The 22,629-nt window shown below is 46.1% G+C and overlaps 2 protein-coding genes across 3 annotated transcripts in view; one reads left to right on the top strand and one right to left on the bottom strand.

Annotated features, from left to right (window-relative positions):
* LOC138824817 (synapsin-2) overlaps positions 1-22,629 on the bottom strand; it is a 110,591-nt gene that overhangs the window by 19,004 nt on the left and 68,958 nt on the right. The window contains exons 3-7 of the mRNA XM_070019145.1: positions 22,384-22,475; positions 19,565-19,721; positions 14,023-14,112; positions 4,225-4,287; positions 3,774-3,916 (exon numbers count right to left, since the gene is read on the bottom strand). Coding sequence (XP_069875246.1) covers positions 3,774-3,916; positions 4,225-4,287; positions 14,023-14,112; positions 19,565-19,721; positions 22,384-22,475 — 545 coding nt within the window. The remainder of the gene's footprint in view (positions 1-3,773; positions 3,917-4,224; positions 4,288-14,022; positions 14,113-19,564; positions 19,722-22,383; positions 22,476-22,629) is intronic.
* On the top strand, positions 6,332-16,125 carry LOC138824818 (metalloproteinase inhibitor 4). 2 transcript variants are annotated; one of them, XM_070019147.1, is made up of 5 exons: positions 6,332-6,686; positions 8,183-8,280; positions 8,727-8,841; positions 10,427-10,551; positions 11,655-11,835. In XM_070019147.1, the coding sequence occupies exons 1-5, from the start codon at positions 6,560-6,562 to the stop codon at positions 11,751-11,753; spliced, it is 564 nt and encodes a 187-aa protein (XP_069875248.1). In that variant the 5' UTR covers positions 6,332-6,559; the 3' UTR covers positions 11,754-11,835. The 2 variants fall into 2 exon arrangements, with proteins under 2 accessions (XP_069875248.1, XP_069875247.1); XM_070019146.1 differs by having other exon boundaries at positions 6,350-6,686; positions 11,636-16,125.

Here is a 22,629-nt window from a genome sequence, read left to right as displayed (position 1 = left end):
GACACCTACTATCCCAGCTACACAGAAGACAAAGAATGCGAGGACTGCAGAGATAAGGAGGATCTTGGGAGGCTAACTAGAGAAAATGTTTGTAAAAGCCGGGCGCCGGTGGCTCACGCCTGTCATCCTAGCTACTCGGGAGGCTGAGATCTGAGGATCACGGTTCAAAGTCAGCCTAGGTAGGAAAATCTGTGAGACTCTTTCTCCAATAAACCACTAGAAAACCGAAGTGGCGCTGTGGCTCAAGCAGTAGAGCGCTCGCCTTGAGCTGAAGAACGCAGGGACAGCGCCCAAGCCCAGAGTTCAAGCCCTACGCCAACCAAAAAAAAAAAAAAAAAAGTTTGTAAAACCATATCTCAAAAAAAAATCTGGGTGCAGTGCAGTGATAGGCACCTCTCATTCCAGTTGCCCAGGAAGCATAAACAGGAGGAGGATGGCCAACTTTGAAGTTTTTTTTGGTAAAAACAAGTAAGGTTGAAGCATGGCTTAGTAGTAAAAAGCCTGTCTAGCAAGCACAGGACTCCAAATTCAAACCCCAGCACTACCACAAAAATAAAAAGAAATAAAACAAAATAATCCATAAATCCTTAATTCCTCAGCGTGATGTGCTACACTCACTACCTGACTCAGAAACGCAAACAGCAGAGTGGCTTGCAAAACCGAAGTAGGAAGACAAAGACAAAAATCCTACTAGAAATAACTCTGTCTTTCAAACGTTAATGGTTTACAATTGTGCTTCTGTGACAGTCACTCACTTCTATGTCCTCAGTGCAAAGCCATGATATGCAGGATCTCAAAGGCTTTGGGTATCTGAAGAAGGGGGAGGCTTGTGAGGAATGGCAGAGAATGATGAAAGGGATGACATCGATTAATTGTTTCTTTTGTTTTTGGTTGGTCATGGGGCTGGAACTCTGGGCCTGGGTGCTGTCCCTCAGCTCTTCAGCTCAAGGCGAGTGCTCTACCACTTGAGCCACAGCGCCACTTATGGTTTTCTGGTGGTTAACTGGAGGTAAGAGTCTCATGGACTTTCCTGCCAAGACTGGCTTTGAACTGCGATCCTCAGATCTCAGCCTCCTGAGTAGCTAGGATTACAGGTGTGAGCCACTAGCACCAGCAGGTTAATTGTATTTATAAATTGCTTTGTTGAATGGTATTAAAGATAATAAAAATATAATGAAAAGATCTTTGAGTAAATAATAACATCACTTATATCTGTGTGGCACTTGGAAGTTTGCAAAGTTCCCAAAGATGTCATACCCTTCTCTAAAACACTACACACACCCAGATCCATACAGGCCCCCTCTCTGGGCTGTGGGAGCAGCTGAAACACTGAAGGCTCCTCAGTGATAGCACAATTGCTCCTAGAATTACAGGTCATGTCACTTCCACAGAGGGGCCCTGTCTGGTCCGATGACAATGGAGCCAGCACCGCTTTCCCCTGAACTTTGCTGTCCCAGGATCTCTAGTGGGGGAGCAGGATACAGGTAAATCCCAGGGCTTATCTTAGCCACTTCTAAGGGCAGGAATATAGCCAAGAATCTGGAGAAAAGATGTGATGGAAAGAAGCTGAGAGGCCTACACATTCTTCCAAATAACTTATGGCCTATTCCAAAAAAGAAAAGTAAGTAAATGTCATCCAAAGCTTCTCTGGTCATCTCCCTTCACCAATGTTTGGAATTTCTCCTTTCTTATGCATCATTTTATATCGCTTTGGAAACTAATTTTAAATTTTTAGTGTCTCCTTGCAGGGATCAAAATATTTTTGTTCCATCATTGCTTTCAGTCTTTCATATTTGGAGCATGCAAAATGAAAAGGTAGAGTATCTGCTTAAGTGTCTAAAATACGTGTTTTTCTGTTTAATAGAATTGTTCAAACTTCTGTCTTACATTGTGTTCATTTTAAGATCCAACTTAAGCCAGGTACCAGTGGTACACGCCTGTAATCCTAGCTACTTAGGATTATGCTTCAAAGTCAGCCCAGCAGGAAACTTTTGTGAGACTCTTCTCTCCAATTAACCACCAAAGAAGCCAGAAGTGGATCTGTGGCTCAAGTGGTAGAGGGTTAGCCTTGAGCAAAAAAGCTCAGGAACAGTGCCCAAGCCCTGAGTTCAAGCCTGAGGACCAGCACATGCATTGCAAACTTTACAAAAAGGAAATGTGGTACTAAGACCCAATGGAATTCTACACAGACATTAGAAAGAATAATGCTGTGTCATTTGCAGGAGAGTGGATGGACTTAGAACAAATCATGAGGTGCAGTAAGCCAAGCTCAGAGAGACAACAGCACATGTTTTCTCTCATATGCAGAAGCTAGATCTAAAATACACAGAGACATGATAAATTATACATGACTCAAGTCATTCACACCCAGAGAGACCAAAGGAGGATATTCTTAAGGAGGAACACAAAGGCGTAATGCTTCTGTAACTCTGATCATATAAGATATTATTTATTGAAATGAATTCCAGGTAATAGGGGAAAAAAGAAAGCCAATCAATGGAGGTAAAAAAGAAAGTTCTGGGTTGGAGGTATAACAATGATAAGTGCGTGTGCTTAACATGTATGAAGTCCTGGATTCCATTCCCAGCACCAAAGCAACAGTGTGCACACACACCACACACACACACACACACACACACACGTACACACAGTACAACTCAAATCACAACAACAAAAGCTCTGGCTCTGCCTCAGTTCTCTCTGGCAGAGCTCTCCCTGGAGCACCTGTGGGTATCTGCTGTGTGCCTGCTGCCAGAGGATGTAGGGTGATTCCATCATTCTTGCCCATAGGAAGCTCAGTCAAGAGAAGGAGAGCAAGACATAGCACCCACATGCTGAAAGGTCTTAACTAGAGGAGGGATTGTGAAGGGGACACGGGAAGGCATGCAGGGAAGGGGTGCCTAACTACCTCTACCAATGGGGGTACAGACATTAAAAGAAGGGCAAAGGCAGCAGGTGAGGAAGGGACTGGAAGGTTGTTGAACTTTGACATGTGCTGAAGTCTTGAATGGCAAAGGTCAAATTCATCCATTAAGACTCTTCGTAAAGGAAATACCATCTTAACTTTTTACCAAGTGGGAGATTAATATTTTTAAAATATTACTTATAAGCCATTTGTAGTCCTATGTGTATTATGAGGGTTAGGCAGTCTCGAAATCTCATGAGGGCAATGGTAGCTTTCCATTTTGCCAAATGGCAGAGGTATGTGGGGAAAACAATATTCTGTAGCATTTCCAGGTTGTTTATTTGAATTAGGGGTTTAACTTTTTTGTGTGATTTAGCAATCTGGTAAGATATATGGATTCTTCTCTGAGTATGAAATAAGTAAGATGTAAATGTATTAAAGTATAAAGGATGACAAAGGTACCTAGCTAGAGTTGTTCAAATATTAAAGTTATGATAAGTAAAATATATATTTATGCAAATAAGAAGCTGTAGTAGCAGAGCTAATAACTACCATGATTTTTAAATAATGACCAGAGGAATGAGATCTAGACATACATGTTATAATGTCGTGTGAATGACACAAGATTTTCTGTGATTATCTTTAGTGACCAAGTCCTACATATTTCCACTACTTCAGTCTGCAGTCTAGTCATAACCCGAGGCTAGTAAAAAGGAGTATTCATTTTCATTCTCACCTGAGTTCATAGGTGAATTATATAAAGAATCTAGAGCTTCGGTGGCAACCTTCCCCTATAGTTTGCCTTATGGGCCAGGTGAGAGGAAGCTTAAGATAAGATTAATGAAGACGCCTTCCTATCCCCACTCACATGTAAGCCTTGTAGTTGTTGCCAATCTTCTGGACCCGGATATCGTATTTGGCATCAATGAACGGCTCTGCTGTAGCATATGTCTGGGTGAGGGCCACCACACTAGCAATGTCCTGGAAGTCGTAGTGGTTTTCCACTTTGACCTAATGGTGGGGCAGAGAGGGGGAAAGAGCCACATACACATATATACACTAAGAAGTCACAAGGGCAATCCCTTCTTCTCTGGCATCCCTCTCTAAGGTGCAGCAGCCAGGCCTGCAGCCAAAGACCCAAGGGACCGACCAGATGGCTTGTACTCTGCTTGTGGAAAGGGGTATGATGGCAACATTCCTCCCCTCCAAGGGACAAGACTGTATCTTTAGAAATAATTCAGTCACATAGAGAGAAGAGCGCTCCATTTATGGACTTTCTGGAAAATGCCTTTCCCGGCATTGAAGGGCCTCCTGCTTACCTTGCCCATGCCTGAGTGAGCGTGGCCAATCTTCACCACCACAGGGAATGTGGGCAGCGTCAGCTGAAAGCCGAGAAGGAAAGAAAGGATGGGTCAGCGTGGGCCTGTCTCTAGGGAGTCCTGCGAATATTTTTCTTGAGAACAACCTTGGAGCATTCTTAAGAGAACTAATCCAATCCACTTCCTTATAAACGAAAAAACGGAGCCCACAGAATGACAGTGGCCTGCCCAAGGTCACAGCATGTTACAGACCCAGCTGTGAAGCTTCCATTCTTCTGTTTGGTACTCTCTACATCTCTCTGCGTCTGCATTATATGAACCCTGGGCAGGGCTGGATTACCACTGAAGAGATCTTTGAAAGGGTAACTTTCACTGAAGGCAAAAGTGTACCCTAACAAGCCTCAATCTTTTGGACATACCTTTAGCATGTTAATGTGCCTCTCCATACCCATCTCCTTCCAACATCCAGCTCTCCTGTGCTGAGTTGGGCTGCCCTCTCCCTCATTCACACTCTCCACTTACCAGCCCCTGAAACTCACTGCAAAACACAGCTTAGCAGCTTGGTACACTAAGGCCTGCTTCCATCCAGTGTGGGGTTTGGGGGAGAAACAATGTAAGAACTCAGTATAATTATCCTTTGGAAGGCCTTCTTAAAGTAAACTCTTTATGGTAGCTCAAGAAAGAGGAACAATAAAATCTAAAGGCAGAATTTAAAGGTGGAATTACCCTTCACAGGTTTCAAGCTGCAGCAAAATGCAGGTGGAAGAAGTAGTGGGGAGGAGGAGGAGGCTCACCACACCCTGGGACACATGGCTTCGCGCGTCTCAATAACTTTCTGCAAGTTACTTTGCATCAATGAGCCCCAGCCTTTGTGTTTCTCAAATGAGACTGAACTGAATGCTTTAAATAACAACCTGCCTTGGTTTGGACTGTATGAAGAACCAACTTGCACACCAACTTGGCCCTGTCATCTTCTCAGCCTGACTCAGTTCTCTTTTGTTTGTCAAACGTCACTAGTACTGTCCAAGGAAAGGCATCCTCTAAAGAAAACAAGGCTGACTCTGGTGACAAGTCAGATTCTCATGGAAGTTAGGTATGACGAGATGTTTGAGAGAATCTGACTTGAGGACTTCAGCACTCCTGGCCGAAGCCAATCCAGGCTGCGGGAAAGACTCGCTTTAGAAATGTACTTCAGAGCTGAGGATGAAACCTGGGGGGTAGGGCACTTGCCTGCCATGTTTGAGGCCCTGGGCTTGATCTCCAAGTCAGAAAGAGAAAGGATAAAGTAGTTCAATTTAATTTTTGAAGAACAAGTTATGAAGGTCACAGAACTGTCTAGTGATAGGATCAGAGTCTAGCCCACCCCGTGACTCCTGCAGCTGGAACGCCATGTCTCTCAGCGGACCCCTGTGCACTGTGCTAACCAACAGTGGGCCAGGCTTGCTTCTTGGTTTTGATCTGGCCTGCCTTCTACATCACCACAGTCTCAGGGTGCGGGGGGTGGGGTGGGGGGGAACGTGGCAGTGACGTGAATTAAGAATCAATGTAGCCCAGGGCGTGGACACAAGGCTTTGAGTCTGCCCACTGAGAGCGCTGCCTCCGCTATCTGCAGACTGAAGGCTGGGCTGTGAGCTGCCTCCGCCATCTGCAGAGTGAAGGCCGGGCTGCGAGCAAAGTGTTTCTAAAACTCTGGCTGCCTCTCAGACATCCCTCCCCACCCCCCAGCTGACAGAGCCAAGACACACACACACACCCCAACTTTCTCTGTCCTATTCCCCAACTGTTTGCTGCTGCTTTGGAGCCTCATAAATAGGGCATTGAAAACACTTCCTGCAGCTGAAAGGAGGCCTGAGTAGCCTGTCTCATTCCCAGTGTGCAGCCCAGCGAGGAGTCGTCCTTCTCTGTCACCGTCTCTTTGCCTGTTGTAATTCTGCCTGCCTCTCTCTGGTGTCAGCATGTCTCTTCCTCTCTGTCTGTGCCGCTCCTCACTGGCTCCTCCTGTGTGAATGGCAGTACCTCCATCTTTCTGCTCATGCACGGCTTCACTGCTCTCGCTGTCTTCCTGCCCTGGACACCATCCCCTCTCCCAGTGCCTTCCCTCGGTTTCTAGGGGCTTTAATTGCTCAGACTCTCCAGGCTTTGCTCTTCAGTTTAGTCTGTCGGTCAGGAGGACCTCAGGTCCTGCAGCCATGGGTGGGCCTATAGCCAAAGGAGGGCGGAACCCATCTGAGAGGGACTGGTCCTAGAGCCCCCTCATAAAGCGTGGGCAGAGGGCCGCAGGGCGTTCTGGAGGAGCGGTTTCCACCACCAGACTTAGAGGGGGCTCTGCAGTGTCATGCCCTGGAGCCCCTGGGCACTGCTGCTGCTGCGGCTACTGGCAGCGCTGTGGCCACCGGGGCTGGGTGAGGCGTGCAGCTGTGCCCCTGCCCACCCCCAGCAGCACGTCTGCCACTCTGCACTTGGTGAGTTGAGGCCCACAGGGTCCTCAGCAGGGGTGGCTGTGGGAGGGCTGGGGTAGGGCTCCGGAGCAGAAGTCTAAAGGGAAAAGGTGCCTTCTGCTGAGGCTGATTTGTAGGGAAATAAAGGCTGTGAGAGGACCATCCACGGCAACCCCCTCAGCTCCGCCACACTGCAATTGCCCAGTATCAATGTATGAGATGTCACTGGGGTTGTCCGGTTACTGCTCAGAATGACTGGAATATTGAATATGTGTGTGTGTGTGTGTGTGTGTGTGTGCATGCACATGTGTGTGTGCGCGAGCCTGTGAGGGAGAGGGGTATTTTGTGTGTATATGTGTTATTGCACTGTAGTTTTTTTTGTTTTGTTTTGTTTTTGCCAATCCTGGGGCTTGAACTCAGGGCCTGGGCACTGTCCCTGAGCCTCTCTGTGCTTAAGGCTAACACTTGACTATTTGAGCCACAGCACCACTTCTGGCCTTTTCTGTGTATGTTGTACTGAGGAATGGAACCCAGGGCTTCATGCATGCTAGGCAAGCACTCGACCACTAAGCCACATTCCCAGCCGTGCATTGTAATACCTGTCTCTGTCCAGGCCTATAACTGAGGTTGCCAACCAGGATGCATTTCAACACACGTTTTGCCTTTCCGTTCCCTGCCTTCTTATCATTAAATTTCTGGTGAGCTACTATTCAACTTCTAATGCCTGCCTCAGGTCTCTATTTCTCTGAAAGCTTCCTGACTCCTTGGTGTTACCACAGCATCTCTAATCTTTGTGCGCCTACTCTGCTGTGCTATTGTTCTTTTTTTTCTTGAATGCTATTGTTCTTTACATGTAAGTCCTCCTCTAGACCAAGAATTCTGCAGGATGGGAACCCTGTCTTAATCATACTTGGGAGGTCCTGTGGTAGTATAAAGCCAGACACAGAAAAAAAATCTTTCATACATAATTTTTATGTTTTAGCAATGATTTTTTTAGTATAACGGGAAAAATGAAAAAAATGGAGAAACATTTACTGCTCCCCATGCAAAGAAAAAGAATGGAAGCAAAGACTCCTAGTTTTGAATAATGCCCAAGTGGCAAGAACTGAACTTCCTCAGTGTAAGATCAGGGTGTTTTTTAATTCAATTAACATATTAACACAATTTGGGGTGCGCTCTGAGCCTCTGAGCTACCCAAGCAGATGATCCTCACCCCTTCTACCCTGGCTCTATCCTCTTGATTACTACACCCAGGACTATGGAGAGCCAGATCTTTCCAAACTCATGGATTACAATGGCAAAAAAAAAAAAAAAAAAAAAAAAAAAAGCACTGAGGTTGAGGATCTAACAACCCTGAGGGGTTTGGAACCTGGAACGACTGGAGAGCAGGAGTTTCCAGCCCCCTGCTCTCAACCCAGTAATGCCTCAACCAGGAACCCCCAGAACCCCCACATCATCCCTATCTCAGGGTCATCACCCCCACAAGGGCTGAAGGCTCCCTCTTTTCTCTTTCCATGCAGTGATTCGGGCCAAAATCTCCAGTGAGAAGGTAGTTCCTGCCAGTGCAAACCCTGCTGACAGTGAAAAGATGGTGCGGTATGAAATCAAACAGATAAAGGTACATGGGGGCAGGACAGGGCCATGACCCTCGGGGGCTGATGGGAGGAGAGCCTGTGCTCTAAGAGGGAAGGGTCTGTAAGCCACAGGCACTCCAGCTCAGTGCTCCTCTGGAATGCTGAAGTGGAACTAGATGAGAGCTTGGGGACAGGCCTATAGAATCCAAATGACACAACAGGACAGGACGAGACAGGATGGGCCTTCGATGTCCACATGGCCCTGCATCTGTGTGTACACAGGATCACTAGGTACCTCCCTCTCAATGAAATCAATCGAGGTTTAGCAATTTTTTTAAGACAGATACAACTTGGTAGAGCCATCTGTTTACCATCGGTATGCCAACTAGCATTTTGCCTCATTTTTCAGACTAAGAAATGAGATATTTTTGTCTGTTAATACACATTTATGCTCATTGACCTGGTATTTCTCTTTGTAATTGCCTTTCAGATGTTTAAAGGGTTTGAGAAAGTCAAGGATGTTCAATATATCTATACACCATTTGACTCCTCACTCTGTGGAGTGAAACTAGAAGCCAACAGCCAAAAGCAGTACCTGCTGACTGGTAAGTTTTAGGCAGAAATTGCCTGAGAGTCTGTCCTAAGAAAGTTAGTGAGACAGAAGCCAGGGGCTTCTTTGAGTAGCAGGTTGAGTCCAGTGGCATATTTTCTTAGACATAAAACAGAGCTGTGACTTTAATCAACTAACACGCTCCATTCAGTTCGTGAGTCTATTAGAGTGATCTTGCCACTTAGTCACTATATTAAGAATAAGTCTAGGGTGGCTAGTTTCAACAGGAAACGGTTTTAATTGGTATAAGATTTTTGGCACTTAAGTCAAAATCTGCTCTCTGAAGCTGCTTCTTACGTGTTTACAACTCTACCATTTGCACATGCCCTAATGTGAGACTTGAGTCTACCACAGTTCTCCATGAACTTGGGCCCAGGCAAGCTTCTTCCACACTGAATTGTTTGGGATAGAACGTTAAAGCGACACACAAGAATATAACTCGGTGAATGAATGAATATAACACTGCGTGATATTGGAACTCGGGGGAAAGAGTTATTTGTAGGGTTGTGAACAATCAGGGAAGTTTCACTATGGAGGGAGGGAGGAAGGGAGGGAGGAAGGAAGGAAGGAAGAAAGGAGGGAAGGAGGGAAGGTAAGGAAGGAGGAAGAAAGGAGGGAGGGAGGGAGGGAAGGAAGGAAGGAAGGAGGGAGGGAGGGAGGGAGGGAAGGAAGGAAGGAAGGAAGGAAGGAAGGAAGGAAGGAAGGAAGGAAGGAAGGAAGGAAGGAAGGAAGGAAGGAGGGAAAGAGGGAGAGAGGGAGGGAGAAGGGCAGGCAGGCAAAGATTGGAAGGAGCTTGATTGCTAAAGCAGGAGAACTTTCCTAGAGGGAAAGATTCACCAAGGTAAGCATCCATAGGACAGGAGACTAGTAGGTTAGATACTGGGAAAGACTGGAAAAGGGAAGGGAACCTATTTTTAACATCTTCTTTTAGCCTACAACAGTACAGGGAGCTCTATAGACATTCTCTCACTTCCTCTTGACAACAATATTATTATTCCTACCCCCGAGGCTCAGAGGTTATGTGACTTTCTTTAAGGTAACACAATTAGAAATGATTAAAAAAAAAAGGGGAGTCCCACTCAAAGTTAGTCTCTCTCTTTCTGCCTTCTCCTCTCTTCTCTCTCTTTCCCTGTCTCTCCTCTCTTCTCTCTCACCCCCTCCTCCCCTCCCTCCCTCCTTTTGCAATGCTGGGTATCAAGATGAGGCCTCCTGCATCCTAAGCAAGCACTCTATGACAGCTACAACCCTGACCCTCCAGTCTGATTTTAATCCCACTTTCTCTTCACCATAGTAAAAGAAAAGGATCCCACAATTCTACCTTTTACAAACAGAATGTATTGGTCTCCTTGCTATAAAAAGTCATTGGTTTTTCTGTCCCTTCATTGAGCCCCATTTCCCCACTGCCACTAAAAAGGCTTTGGGGGGCTGGAGTATATATATGCTTAGCGTGAGTGAAGCCCAGGTTCAATGCCCAGGACAAAAGCAAAAGTCAAAAAGTACAAAGGCAATCAAGTGGCAGCAGTTTGGGGCTTTGTAGAGACTCGAGCTCTTAGAACAGACTCTTCTGTCTTCCCACAAAGGCCAGGTCCGTGGTGATGGAAAAGTCTTCATCCATCTGTGCAATTACATTGAGCCCTGGGAGGACCTGTCCTTGGTGCAGAGGGAAAGTCTGAATCATCACTATCTTCTGAACTGTGGCTGCCAAGTAAGGGAATGTCGTTTCCAAGGTCTTTTGGGGGGGCAGGAGAAAGGTCTTGGGCCTTGTAACCTCATCCTTCGTGTCTTTTTTCACTCAAATGTATAAGTATGACTTACTATGCTGTATTTGACATGTGACATAGACGCTGGGCTGGGAAAGCAACGGACTCCATAGTCCCCAATCTCAAAATACTTCTGTTTTAGCTGAGAATGCAGCCACCATATAAAGCAGACGAGATGACACTAACATAGCCACCATTTAAATAGAGTCTAAGCTGGGCTTGGTGGGACACACCTGTAATCCCACCACTGAGGAGGCTGAGGTGGGAGAATCACAAGTTTAAGGCCAATCTGGGTGACACAGTGAGACCCTGACTCAAATAACAATAATGTAATTCTGACTTAAACCAACATAATGCATTAGTCCCAACAATAATAGTAACAACAACGCACAAGAAAAATCAACAGGGCTGGGAAGGTGGCTCAGTGGTAGAGTGCTCGACTCCAATGCATAAGGCCCTGGGTTCGATTCCTCAGCACCACATAAGCAGAAAATGCCAGAAGTGGCGCTGTAGCTCAACTGGTAGAGCCCTAGCCATGAGCTGAAGAGCTGAGGGACAGCACCCAGGCCCAGAGTTCAGGCCCCACGACTGGCAAAAAATAAAAATAAAAAGAAGAAGAAGAAGAAAAAAGAAAAATCAACAGAGGGAGAGGGAGAGGGAGACTAAGACTACACTCTGCAGCCTCTGTGACAGTCAATTTATTGTAAAATTTCAATTTAGTCTCTACAAGAAATTTGTGAAGAATTATTATTTCCATTTAAGATAAAGAAAAGAACGCTCTGGGAAGAGAAACTACTTGCTCAAGGTCAGCCACATAGGGCTGATCCCAGAGATGACTTATATAGTGATAGTATTCATAGGGAGCATGGGGGAGAATTCAGAGGTCAGTTTGGAGACTAGAAAAGGGTTCCTAGACAAGGGCAGTTGACATGGTCTATGAGGATATACAGGAGGCAGCGATATATGAGAGGCAGCGATGAAAAATGAAGTGCCTTCTACTCACTTTGATGATGTGCTGTTCATGACTAGATCACCACGTGCTATTCAGTGCCCTGTACCATCCCGGCCTCCAATGACTGCCTCTGGACAGACTGGCTGTTGGAACGGAAGCTCTATGGGTACCAGGCCCAGCATTACATCTGCATGAAACATGTTGATGGCACCTGCAGTTGGTACCCCGGCCACCTGCATCTCAGGAAGGAGCTTGTTGACATCATCCAGCCCTAGAAATAGTGACTGCCTCAACCCTTCAAGAGTCCTGAAGACCAAAACCGTTCTCTTTTCCCCTGTGGCACTCTGACCATCACCACCTGCTCTGTTGCTGCTAACCAACAGAAAGTAACAAGCGGACGGCCAGACCAGCATCATGGCAGGGATGGACCATGTTACAGCTTGTGTCTAAGCCTCCAGCCCGCAGCCTGGGGGCTGAGGAAGGTAGCATGCTTTTCCAGTTTGTCCTCAGACCTTCTCCTCATCCCACGCCCTACTGGCTATCTTAGTACTGCAAGTTTGACTCTGGCCTAGTTTACCTCTCAAAGCCAGAGCTAGTCTCTTTTCTCTTCAGGAAAATGTGGTTTTCTTTTTCTTAACTGATACAGCAGGGGAGAAATGGGGCCTAAGACACCCTTGAGATGAACAGCCTTGGGATGTATACTAGCAGAGGCAGTTGGCAGAAATGAAATGAACAATATACTATGACTGTGTATCCTTTACTCCCACCCCTTCAACTCATCTTAATACTCTAATACATTTTTATCTGCTTGGTAGAGTGGCTAAGAGGATTCAGACAGTCTAACCCCACTCCCTGGGCTGTGAACCTGACTCTACACCTGGCAGGCCCAGCCCAATTAGCACCCTTCTTTGAACAAAAGTGGACTTACTATCTAAGAACAGACATTTTTCACTTCAGGTTGAAAAGCCTCTCTCTAATGCCCTCAAATGATGTCCACAGGGTTTCTCTGCTGCCTCTTTTAGGTTAGTAATGTCTTAATTCCTACTTCACCTTTTTTTTTCAAGCTAAAGAAGCATTTATCTTGTAGAGCTGACATCCCCCATGCATCCACTTTGAACACCTCTTCTCTTGAGGATAGAGGACAAGAAAGAAACACATCTTTTCCCCTAGAGGGAAAAGATGCTAGAGGAGGAGTCCACCTTGTACTTGTTGCTATTTTTCGGTGGTCAGGTCTGCAAGGTATTAGAGGAGAAAAAAGCCAGCTCTGACCCTGCCACGTGGAGACCCTCCACCTTTCAGCTCAGTCTCCTCACCACCGTGTCTTGGGCTGTCTGAAAGCTCAGACAGATGTGAGGGCTCCTCAGCCTCTGCATGCCTTTTTGGCTCACCCTAGATGGAGAGCCATAGTGCTGACACCCACGATTCATAAAGGACAAAGGCTTAAAATCCCAAAGCCTCTTTCTGGGGAAGTTCTGGCAAACATAATGGAAATTTTCTTTCTTTCTTTCTTTCTTTCTTTCTTTCTTTCTTTCTTTCTTTCTCTCTCTCTCTTTCTTTCTTTCTTTCTTTCTCTCTCTCTCTTTCTTTCTTTCTTTCTTTCTCTCTCTCTCTCTTTCTTTCTTCCTTTCTTCCTTTCCTTCTCAGTTGTCATCTTCTATTCAGCAGGACCATGTGCAAGGTGCCAGAAGGAGGCTCTGGATACACAAAAATGCTAAAAATGGAGGGGAACAAACATGCTCACTATCCCAGAGCACAACACTTGGCAGGCTTTATCAGGGAGCTGTCCCTGGCGGGCTAAGCAGGGTCACACCAGCCTTGGGCAGAGAGTATAGAGATTGGAAAGATGAAAACTTGAGCCCCAGGTTGCTCTGGCAGAAAAACATGAGCAATGATCTCCTGAACAACAACCATCCTATCTCTTTGTCTCCTGATCTCCTTCAGGGACTTGGAGAGCAGTGTTATCCCAGCAATATCATTGTGTGAAGGTTAGACAAGGGAGGAGAGGTCTGGAAGTAACAACAGGAGAAATAACTTGTATCTCAGGTGTGATACACATTCCTAGAAGGTTTTTACTTTAATTTTGAGCATACCATATTAGATACCCTGGTGAAGGACAGTTATGTCCACCGGACTGTCTGCTTGAGAAATTGACACACAGCACAGGAAGAATGTCACTTGTCCAATGACACACAGCATGGCTGGAGGTAAACCCAAAGTAATGAGATCTTCTGACTGTTGATCCACAGGTTTGCTACTCTCAGACTGAGTAAACTGCCCTTGTTTCTGCTGTTTCCAATTTTATCTCCAGAACACAAAACCAAGAGACTTTAGTGAAAACTGAGATTTTTCTAGCCCTACAAAGTAGCTTTACAATGACACCCCAGTAGGCTGGGCCTCTGAGTTCCTGTGCAGGTAGGCTCAGAGGGTGAGGAGCAGAGACGCAGGTACTCACTCAGATACCTACCATCTCTTTGTGGTTGGGGTAGTAAGTCTGCTCAATGAGTGGGAACTTCTCTCCTCCCAGTGTTTTGTAGATGGCCACCATCTGGGCAAACTGCAAAAGAGAAGAAAGCATTTTCGGCTTCTCTAAGACAATTTCTGGAACAGAAAGACAAAGAATCAGTTCATCAATTATTGAGCATTTGCTCTGTAGAGATCAAGTATGTTGAAGATATTTGACAAGTATAGAAGGCAAGCACTGTAGTTCACACCTGAACCTTATGCTCAGATGCTGAGCCAGGATGTCTGTAAACTGAAGCTAGCACAGGTTACACAGTAAAACCATTTTTTCCTCCCTCTTTTCCTCCTTCCCTCCATCCCTTTCTTTTTTTAAAAAAAATTCACTCTCCTCTCCTCCTCTCACAAGTAACATGTCTTAACATTCTTTGATTACCTACTTAATTTTAGTTGTTTCTCATTAAATCCTCATATCAAGTTGATGAACTAGGTGCGCTATCATCTTCATTTTATGGATGAGGCTCAGAGAGAGTAGTAAACCTAACTAAAAATCACAGAAATGAGAAGAGGTAAGACTAAGATTGGAACTAGGGACTCAAAAAAAAAAAGTAAGAGTAAACTCAGGGTTCAAACCCTAAATAGCTGCTACTGTAAACAGTGACAGGAGACAAAGCTAAAGAGGTAACATGGGGCAAGTGTTGGAAGCTCAATGCCAGGCAAAGAAACAGCAGCTTCCCTGTGAGCTGCAGTCACCAGAGTGTGAGCAGGGTACATCATGAGTAAACTGTTATAGAGTACACGGAAGGCAGACCCACCTTTGGGGATCTGATTCATTCATCCAAAGAACTGACTAGAGGGGCTGGGAAGGTGGCTCAGTGGTAGAGCGCTTGCCTTGCATGCATGAGGTCCTGGGTTCGATTCCTCAGCACCACATAAGCAAAAAGAAAAAAGCTGGAAGTGGCGCTGTGGCTCAAGTGGTAGAGTGCTAGCCTTGAGCTGAAGAGCTGAGGGACAGCACCCAGGCCCAGAGTTCAGGCCCCACAACCAGACCAAACAACAACAACAACAACAACTGGCTAGACCCTTTACCTATGAGAAAGAGGTACAGCTTCAAGGAGCATAGGCAAAGAATACATACTTACAGTGTTAGGGTTGGGGGGCTACTGGTGTACATCCAACATTCCATGGTACTTTATAACTGCAGAACCAAAGGGACAACTGCCCAATGTGACACAGTACTTGAACTAGATTCATAGGCAGGTCCCTTCTGAATCACTCCAACTGCTCCAAATAGCTGCTTGTCAGTTCCACAAGCCATGTTCTTCCCACAGGAAAAGGGGCCGTACACACTACCCACGTGTCTCATGCCACCATCCCCAGTGTCCGGGCAACAAGACAATATTAGCATCTTCTCCCTAGAGCGATTAGATTTGTTCACCCTCCATGACACCAATAGCTGGAACTACTAGAAGGGAAAGTTGTCACAGCTCTACTTATCAGAGAAAGGAAAGCTAGAACATTTTACAAACACTTCTGTCCTATTCTCTGTACGGATTGTTGGCAGGTGGGCCAGGCAGGGCATGAGTAGGAGTGGAGAAAGCTCAGAGCTGGGATGTTAAGAAAGGGGAGTCTTCCAATTCCTGTTCTTCCTCCTAACTTGATAGATGTCCTTAGCAAAAGATTTTTCCTTTCCAAGCCACATTTTCTTCATAAAAAAGAAAATAAACAAGGCTAAATTTCAGTTCCTCAAATTTTGTACTCCAAAGAATATACTTTTATTCCATTTCCTCCTAAGCTTCATCAAACTGAACTTCAAGCAGTCATTTGTTGTGGTTCTTTTGTGGATAGAGATAGGATTTTGTTATTTCCAACCTGGTTCAAAACTTCTGAAATTCCTGAGCCGCACCCTCTAGTGTGACTGGACTTAAGGCCTCCTCTGGGACTGAAAGTGTGATTCCTGAGTTCTCAAGCCTCTACGATTTCATGGAGGAAGAAAGAGACTTCAGATGATCTCCACACCACACCTGCCTCCCTCGCGCCCCCTCCTACCCCACCCCCAGTTACAGAATTGAAGAAGTAGAGGGAATGGTAGGCTCCTGGCTCAGCTGGGGCTGTATAGAAAAGCAGCCCCCATTGTGTCCTGCTGTCTTCACCATGCTTTGGTTCCACAGTCAAGACCACCCCTTGGAACTTCCCTGTTTTCTCTCATTCTCCCCACAGCCCCATCTAACCTTTAAGATGTGATGCCCACCTAGGAGTGGCCAGACTCTACTCTGCCCGGCCCTCTAGCCTCCCCTGAGAGCTGATGCCAGCTCTGCCTCATGACCTCTCTCCTGCTGTAGCCCACGCTCTGGCACAGCACCAAGGCATGTGGGACTTTATCTTCCCCACATGTGGGTGAGTTACACAGACACCATGCCGATGCCAGGAAGGCCCCCGGCAGACTCTCAGAGCCCAGGGACAGCCAAGGCTAAGATGACAGCCAGTTCCCACACTCCAGTTGGGTCCCAGAGAGGCCTACTCCACCCTCCTCACCTGATTGCCAGCAGTCCATTTCTGCTTAAGGTACTGGGCTTGGCATCTCTCCTCCCTGGAAACTTGGATTACAGGTACACAGTTACCAATTAAATAAATGTAATATCTGATAAGGATTATTTTCTCCACTCACAGACCAAAGAATTAGTTTGGGATCTGAGTCAATGAACAAGGAAATATGTTCATATAAACACTTATCCATTGAATTAAAGAAGAATTCATGGGGTTGGGGATTTATCTCAGTGGAAGAGCGCTTGCCTGGCAAGTGCAAGGCCCTGAGTTCAATCTTCTGCTCTGGGAGGGAATAAAAAGCTATAAAAAAAAAAAAACAGGCAACTGTATACACACAACCTTTGCTGGGCACTGGTGGCTCACACCTGTAATCCTAGCTACTCAGGAGGCTGAGATCTGAGGATCAAGGTTCAAAGCCAGCCTGGGAAAGAAAGTCTGCAAGACTCTTATCTCCGATAAACCATCAGAAAACCAGAAGTAGCACTGTGGCTCAAGTGGTAGAGTGCCAGCCTTGAGCTGAAGAGCTGACAGAGAGAGAGAGAGAGAGAGAGAGAGAGAGAGAGAGAGAGAGAGAGAGAGAGAGAGAGAGAGAGAGAGAGAGGAGAGAGGAGAGAACATCCATCTCTAAAAGAGTGGCAGGAATTCAGATGAATTTATAGCACTGAGGGGTGAAAGCATTCTTATTTTCTCTGGAATGCTGCTTTTACTAACAAGGCAGTGAAATCTATTAGCCTGCCCCAGCCAATGCCTTGTACTAGGCATGCTAGTACAAGGAAGAGCCTTTTCCAAACCACCAGAGGCTTCTCATAGTAAGCAGTCACAGTAGGAAAATGTAGAAACATGAACCAAAGTCATTCTCTCAGAAGGACCCTTCTCCCCTTGAAGTTACCAAATCTGTCCATTTCCATTCGAGTAGAGAAGAACATGTGGAATATCATTTGCATAGCAGCTGCTCAGTGAAGTTCAAGGGAGAACTTGGTGTGTGGCCAAGAACCTCACCAATCTCATGAGATGCCAAAGGCAACGTTCTGGGCTTGTGAATGGGTGAGAGTGTGACCCCTCACCAGATCCCAGGAGGGATAAAGCCCTGGGCACAGGCTCCCCTTGCCCCTCCCTTCCCTGGCCTGTACCACAGTTTAGGAAAAGAAACCACAGAATGAGCTTCTTTAAGAGGTCTCAGACAGCAGGAGACTACAAGCATCAGGCTGGTAAATGGGTGGCAGGTACCACCAATCCAGATTAGTAGACAAAGACCCAAGGCACAGAGGTTTAGTAGTAAAATCACCCAGAAAAAGTTCAAGATAGCAGCATCACCCTATGTGCCTAAGAGGGAGCCAAATTCTAGCAAGTGTTCCTCCTGCAAACAAGTAGGAGGAAGGCGATATGATTGAGGAGAAAGGGGAGACCTAGGAAAGAGCTCCATATGCTCTTCTGGGATTAGCAGCACACTCGATCACAGCACCCTTTCTAGCTATTTGATTAGAACGAGGCTCCCTGGAGCTGCAGGCTACACACAGCAAATAGCTGAACAAGTGGGGTTTGGAGACACAACCATCCCCTTCTTAACCACCACCACTCACTGCTCTCAGAACTTACTCCTAGCTCACTGTTTGTCACTCTTCAAGGTTTCTATGGTGTCCAGAGAACAGCAGAGTTGTCAGTTCAGGTGGGGAAAAAAAGTCAATAGCAGAGGTGTTTAGGTGTGAAAGTAAGATGGAGAACAGAGGTGAAAGGCAGATCTGTTTGGTTAAAGAAATAGCCTCTCCATCTCCCTAAGTGGTGGAGGAGCTGCAGAAACCACAATAAGCCCTGGGACACTTGGCAGTGCAGTGTGTATAATAGTTAAAAACTGAAAAACAAGGGGATGAGAGGATGTGATTAAGGGCAGGTGTTTCCTTCTGAGAGGGTCAGCCTGGAGTTGGCAGAAGAGCAGGAGCGGAGCCCACAGTGTCTCAGAAGGGCACAAGAGGAAGCTACAGAGTCTCACAAGAGCACAAGAGGAGGCCACGGTGTCTCAGAAGCCACTACAGGTCATTCCTCCAGCCTAGTCTCTTTCATTCTTTTCTCTTCCCACAAGACACCTGCTAGCCCACATTTCTATCCTGGCTAACAAAGAGATAACTAGTCCAAGTCTTCTTCACATAATGGCCCCATCTATGTGAAAGACAAGGTGATCTAGAAAAATCCTGGCTTTATAACTTTGGCAAGCTTTTAAGTTTTGGGTTCTTATTTCTCTGTACAAAGTAAAAATAGTGATAATAATACTATCCTTGTAAGGTTTTAGTGTAGATTACATGAAATTGACACCGAAAACTTCAGAGGTTGGCACCATCTAGTAAGTAGTTTTATACTCCTTACTTTCCTTTTTCAGTTTACATATTTACTCTCAAGAGGTGAGATTTGATCATCGCAAAAGGTACCTCCAAGCTTGGCACCAGTGGCTCACCCCTGTAATCCTAGCTCCTCAGGAAGCTGAGATCTGAGGATTGTGGTTCAAAGCCAGCCCGGGCAGGAAAGTCCATGAGACTCTTATCTCCAATAAGCTGCTCAGAAAAAGCCCAATGGAGCTGTGACTCAAGTGGGAGAGTGGTAGTCTTGAGCAAAAGCCCAGAGTTCAATCTCCAAGACCAGCAAAAAAAGAGATACCTCCAGCTCATCTGAGTGTGTGATTCACATAAATATCACTTTACAGTTATTACAACACTGATGGGTTTTGTGCACTATGCTGGACTTGGCCTGCTGAGCTCAGGCCTTTCCAATAATCAAAAGCAGACCCTACAGACCTGAAAGGACTTCTTCCCAGAATCTTTGACTTGGGTGAAAGGCCACAGGTCCACTGTGTAGCAAAGGCGTCCAGCTCATGACAGCCAGTGCCATGCTGCTGACGTAACCTGCTCTACCCCAATGTCCCTGAGAGGCTCTTCTCCCACCTCCTCAGCCAGCGCCTACCACGGGGATCACGGCGCCTCTGCTGGGAGGAGGGGAAAGGTTGTCTCACTCACCACCCATGGCTTGTCGCAGAAGTTGTAAATGGACTCCAAGGAGTTGATGCTGGGGAGGCCTGCATACTGCATGCCGATGATCAGGTGGCGGAAGTCCTCGTTCTCTGCCATGCCAAATGCATGCTGCCGGATGAGGACAAAGTCTGGCCGGAAGGACCTGATAAAGAATGCAGAGGAAGGTTTTCCATTATCCAGCACCAAAGGTCATACATCATCATTTCCAAACCCAAAGGGGGGAGAGGTATAAGGAACCTAGTACCTCATTGTATTATTATTGTTGTTCCTTTCTGGACTAAGAAAGTGTTCTGGTAATTTCCAAAAGAGATCTGTGAAGAGATTCCTGAAATTCTCATTCCTTGGGCTAAGTACTACCCTTTACTCAAAGGGAGAAATACTGCAGGTCTGAAGAAACCTTTAAAGACCTCACACCTAAAGGGAAAGCTTTTTCCTTGTCCTCATGGATAATATAAATCTTTCTGTGGCTGCACAGTTGCTGTTTATAACAGCGCCTGGAAGACTGAAGACACATCCAAGGCTACCTTCACCTTGCTACTGCCAGGTCTCGGGTCTTACAGCATTTTGCTTTAACTCTTCAAATCTACTCCTGAACATAGGCAACATCCTTATCATGCCCCAGAGAGCAAGGAGTCAGGCTGGCCAGCATGCCAAAGTTCCCAATGTTATTCTTCTAAAGCGGGCACTAGGGAGGGATAGAACTATTTTTCACAGAGCTGAGGTTGAGCAATGGCTGCAGGAAGCACTGAGAATACAGAATGTTCCCACGCATGGGAATGCTCTCCACATTTCACCCCTAGCCAGTGAGCTTCCTAGTCATAACTGTGCTGCAGTTCCGGGGTTCTTGTCTTTGTGCTTTTGTTTCAGAGATCTTCCCAGAGGCAGTCTGTGGCAGTATCTGCCCCCCAAGGTTCTAAGGCTCAGAAATTTCACACCATGTGCAATGATCTTCCTGGTCCTCTGCCCAGGCAACCAGCCAGCTCCCACCTACAAACCCAGTCCAACCCAGGCTCAGCGATCAGGCTTCGATACCTGAAGGAAATATCTTTCAGGGACTTAGCATCAAGTCAGCATGATGTCTATTTGGGTTGCTCTGAACCTTCCTGAATCTAGTTCTGGGACCTGTGTTTAGTTCCCAGATACCCTCAGTCAGGCTTTTCCTGTCACTGACCCAGATCCTTTGGGGCACTGGAAAACTTCAGACACATGCTAGAGATCAAACTTCAGCCTATTCACCAGTTAGAAGAATGGAACTCTAGACTGGTGGTGGACCCTGAATTCCTATACTGGCATCTAAGAAGGCTAGCCTTACTTTTGCCAGATTCTTCTTGGCACCTTGCTACTGGATCTTTCTGTCTCCCCCTGCTTGTGTATGTGTTTGTATGTCCATGACACTCTAGCTCCAGCTGAAGAAAGCTGTCCATCTTTAGCTGTAGCATCTATCTGAGCTCACTTTGTACTTGGGCATTTTTTTTTGTCTTTACTTCAAAACAGACAAGCTCATACTTCCTGTCTTTCAGTTCTAGACATTACCCCCTCCTAGTACAGCCTTTGTGACTGACCCAGATCCTGTTGGACCCTGGAAGCCTGAGAGTCAGAAAACTGAAGGCTGAAGTGGAGGGAGAGACTCCTAGAGTAAGTATGATTTCTGAAAACCTGAAGCTACATTGACCTCCTGGGGGGATATCACTTTAGAAACCATTTCCTGCCATCTGGAATTCTCATTACTTTCCTCAAAGAATTGTTGTGTAGACAACATCCCAATCTATAAGATGCCCACCTGAAATGGAAGGGTTTAGTAATTTCTATTTTCTTCCACTCACAATGTCTATTCTAATCCTAGGTTTTCCTATCAGACATATGAGTTCCTAGGAATGAGTAACATAGAAAGAGCACAAGGCCAAGAGTCCTGTGCTCACGCAAAGCACAAAACTTCCCACCTATTCACTGAGTGAGTCTAAGCAAACCAACATAAAAGAAAAGGCTGAATTAGATCAGATGTCTGAAAACTTTTTAAAAAGCAATAGAGAGCTAGAAATGTGGCTCAGTGGTAGAGTGCTTGCCTAGCATGCATGAAGCCCTGGGTTCAATTCCTCAGTATCACACAAACAGAAAAAGCCAGAGGTGGCACTGTGGCTCAAGTGGTAGCGTGCTAGCCTTGAGCAAAAAAAGCTCAGGGATAGTGCCCAGACCCTGAGTTCAAGCCCCAGGACTGGTGGGAAAAAAAGAAAAAAAAAGCAATAGAATCACCAGGTAATTATAGGCTTGAGCCTGAGTAGCCTAACTGCTCAGGAGCCTGAGATCTGAGCATTTCAGACTGAAGTAGGCCCAGGCAGGAAAGTCCACAAGACTCTCACCTCCAGTGAACTACCAAAAAAGTTGGAAGTGGAGCTGTAGCTTAAGTGGTAGAATGCCAGCCTTGAGCAAAAAAAGCTAAGTCCGGCATCTGATAGTCCTCGAGTTCCAAGGCCAGTACAGCAAAACAAGTAACAAACGAACAATGGAATCTCGTGTTCCTGGGGAATTGCATAGAGAGGTAAAAAGCACAGAGCAGCACTGACTAGGGGTGAGGAGACAGGATTCCTAGGAATCCTGTGACCTCTAAGCGTGCTCTCCACCCTTGGACCAAGAATTCAGGGAAGGTAGAAGGCTTCCTTATCTACCACTTCCATGCAAGAAATATTATTACGTTCCATACATCCTGCACGCTAGTGCCATCATATTCTAATACTCAACTTGAAAGCTACCTCTTCAAGCCAGAGCTAGCGACAGACTCAGTGGCCCCAGGACAGCTCTGCTCTTACCGGACAACTTTTGTGCCATTCCGGAGCACCTGCATATCCACAGCATAGGTTCCATCGGCGTGGGCCACCAGGTTGAGCTCTGAAAACTCCGCCTGGAAAATAACACAGGGTAGTGATTCCAAAGTCCCAGCTTTGCCAAGTTCTCCAGAGATACCCCACTACCAAACATTTATTTCGTTTTCAAAGCATTTTCACACGCTGATTTCATAATAATCACAGCAATCCTACAAGACAGGTGGGAGAGAT

This window comes from Dipodomys merriami, unplaced genomic scaffold (assembly GCF_024711535.1).
Source record: "Dipodomys merriami isolate MVZ:Mamm:240054 unplaced genomic scaffold, mDipMer1.0.p SCAF_13, whole genome shotgun sequence".
Lineage (NCBI taxonomy): Eukaryota > Metazoa > Chordata > Mammalia > Rodentia > Heteromyidae > Dipodomys > Dipodomys merriami.
Note: the sequence above shows the minus strand (reverse complement) of the source record. Positions and strands in the feature narration are given on the sequence as shown.

Coding starts and splice junctions, on each gene's coding strand:
- LOC138824818 (XM_070019146.1), top strand. CDS start 6,560: ATGCCCTGGAGCCCCTGGGCACTGCTGCTGCTGCGGCTACTGGCAGCG. Junction 6,687..8,182: donor CGTCTGCCACTCTGCACTTG/GTGAGTTGAGGC, acceptor CTTTCCATGCAG/TGATTCGGGCCAAAATCTCC. Junction 8,842..10,426: donor AAAGCAGTACCTGCTGACTG/GTAAGTTTTAGG, acceptor CTTCCCACAAAG/GCCAGGTCCGTGGTGATGGA.